Source organism: Cariama cristata, unplaced genomic scaffold, assembly GCF_000690535.1.
Source record: "Cariama cristata isolate BGI_N322 unplaced genomic scaffold, ASM69053v1 scaffold28069, whole genome shotgun sequence".
In the NCBI taxonomy this organism is placed as follows: Eukaryota; Metazoa; Chordata; class Aves; order Cariamiformes; family Cariamidae; genus Cariama; species Cariama cristata.
In genome coordinates, this window is record NW_009634491.1 from 7595 (window position 1) to 7946 (window position 352).

The following is a 352-nucleotide window of genomic DNA, read 5'->3' on the forward strand; positions in this document are numbered from 1 at the left end:
GCCCTCTGATGACTGCAGGAGCTTCCTCTCCTCCTCCTCACACCGAACTGGCCGAAGCACAGCAGCTTATTCCCGCTCTTTGCTTTGCCCCTCCTGACTCTCCTCTCTCCCTCAGGTGCACGCCGGATCCCGAGGTGGTCCTCAGCATCCCCCCGGCCGCTCGGCCAGGATCTGCTCGCAGGCCCCTCACACGGCACAACCAGGCTCGGATGAGGTGCTGAGCTGCAAATCCCCTCCTTTCCTGTTGGCACTTCTCCATCCCAGCCCCGCTCAGCCGCCTTGGGGACTCTGGTGTGGTTATGTGGTGCAGTAAAGGTGTTACCGGCGTTACCGGCATTCCCGGCTGGCATAG

The 352-nt window shown here is 62.5% G+C and overlaps 1 protein-coding gene across 1 annotated transcript in view; it reads left to right on the forward strand.

The window, feature by feature from the left end:
• The window catches only part of LOC104167056 (chromosome unknown open reading frame, human C20orf96), a gene marked incomplete at its 3' end in the record, with an annotated part of 7315 nt that extends 7101 nt beyond the window's left edge, over nucleotides 1–214 (forward strand). The window contains 1 exon segment of the mRNA XM_009707179.1: nucleotides 116–214. Coding sequence (XP_009705481.1) covers nucleotides 116–214 — 99 coding nt within the window.
• Nucleotides 215–352: the final 138 nt, after the last annotated feature.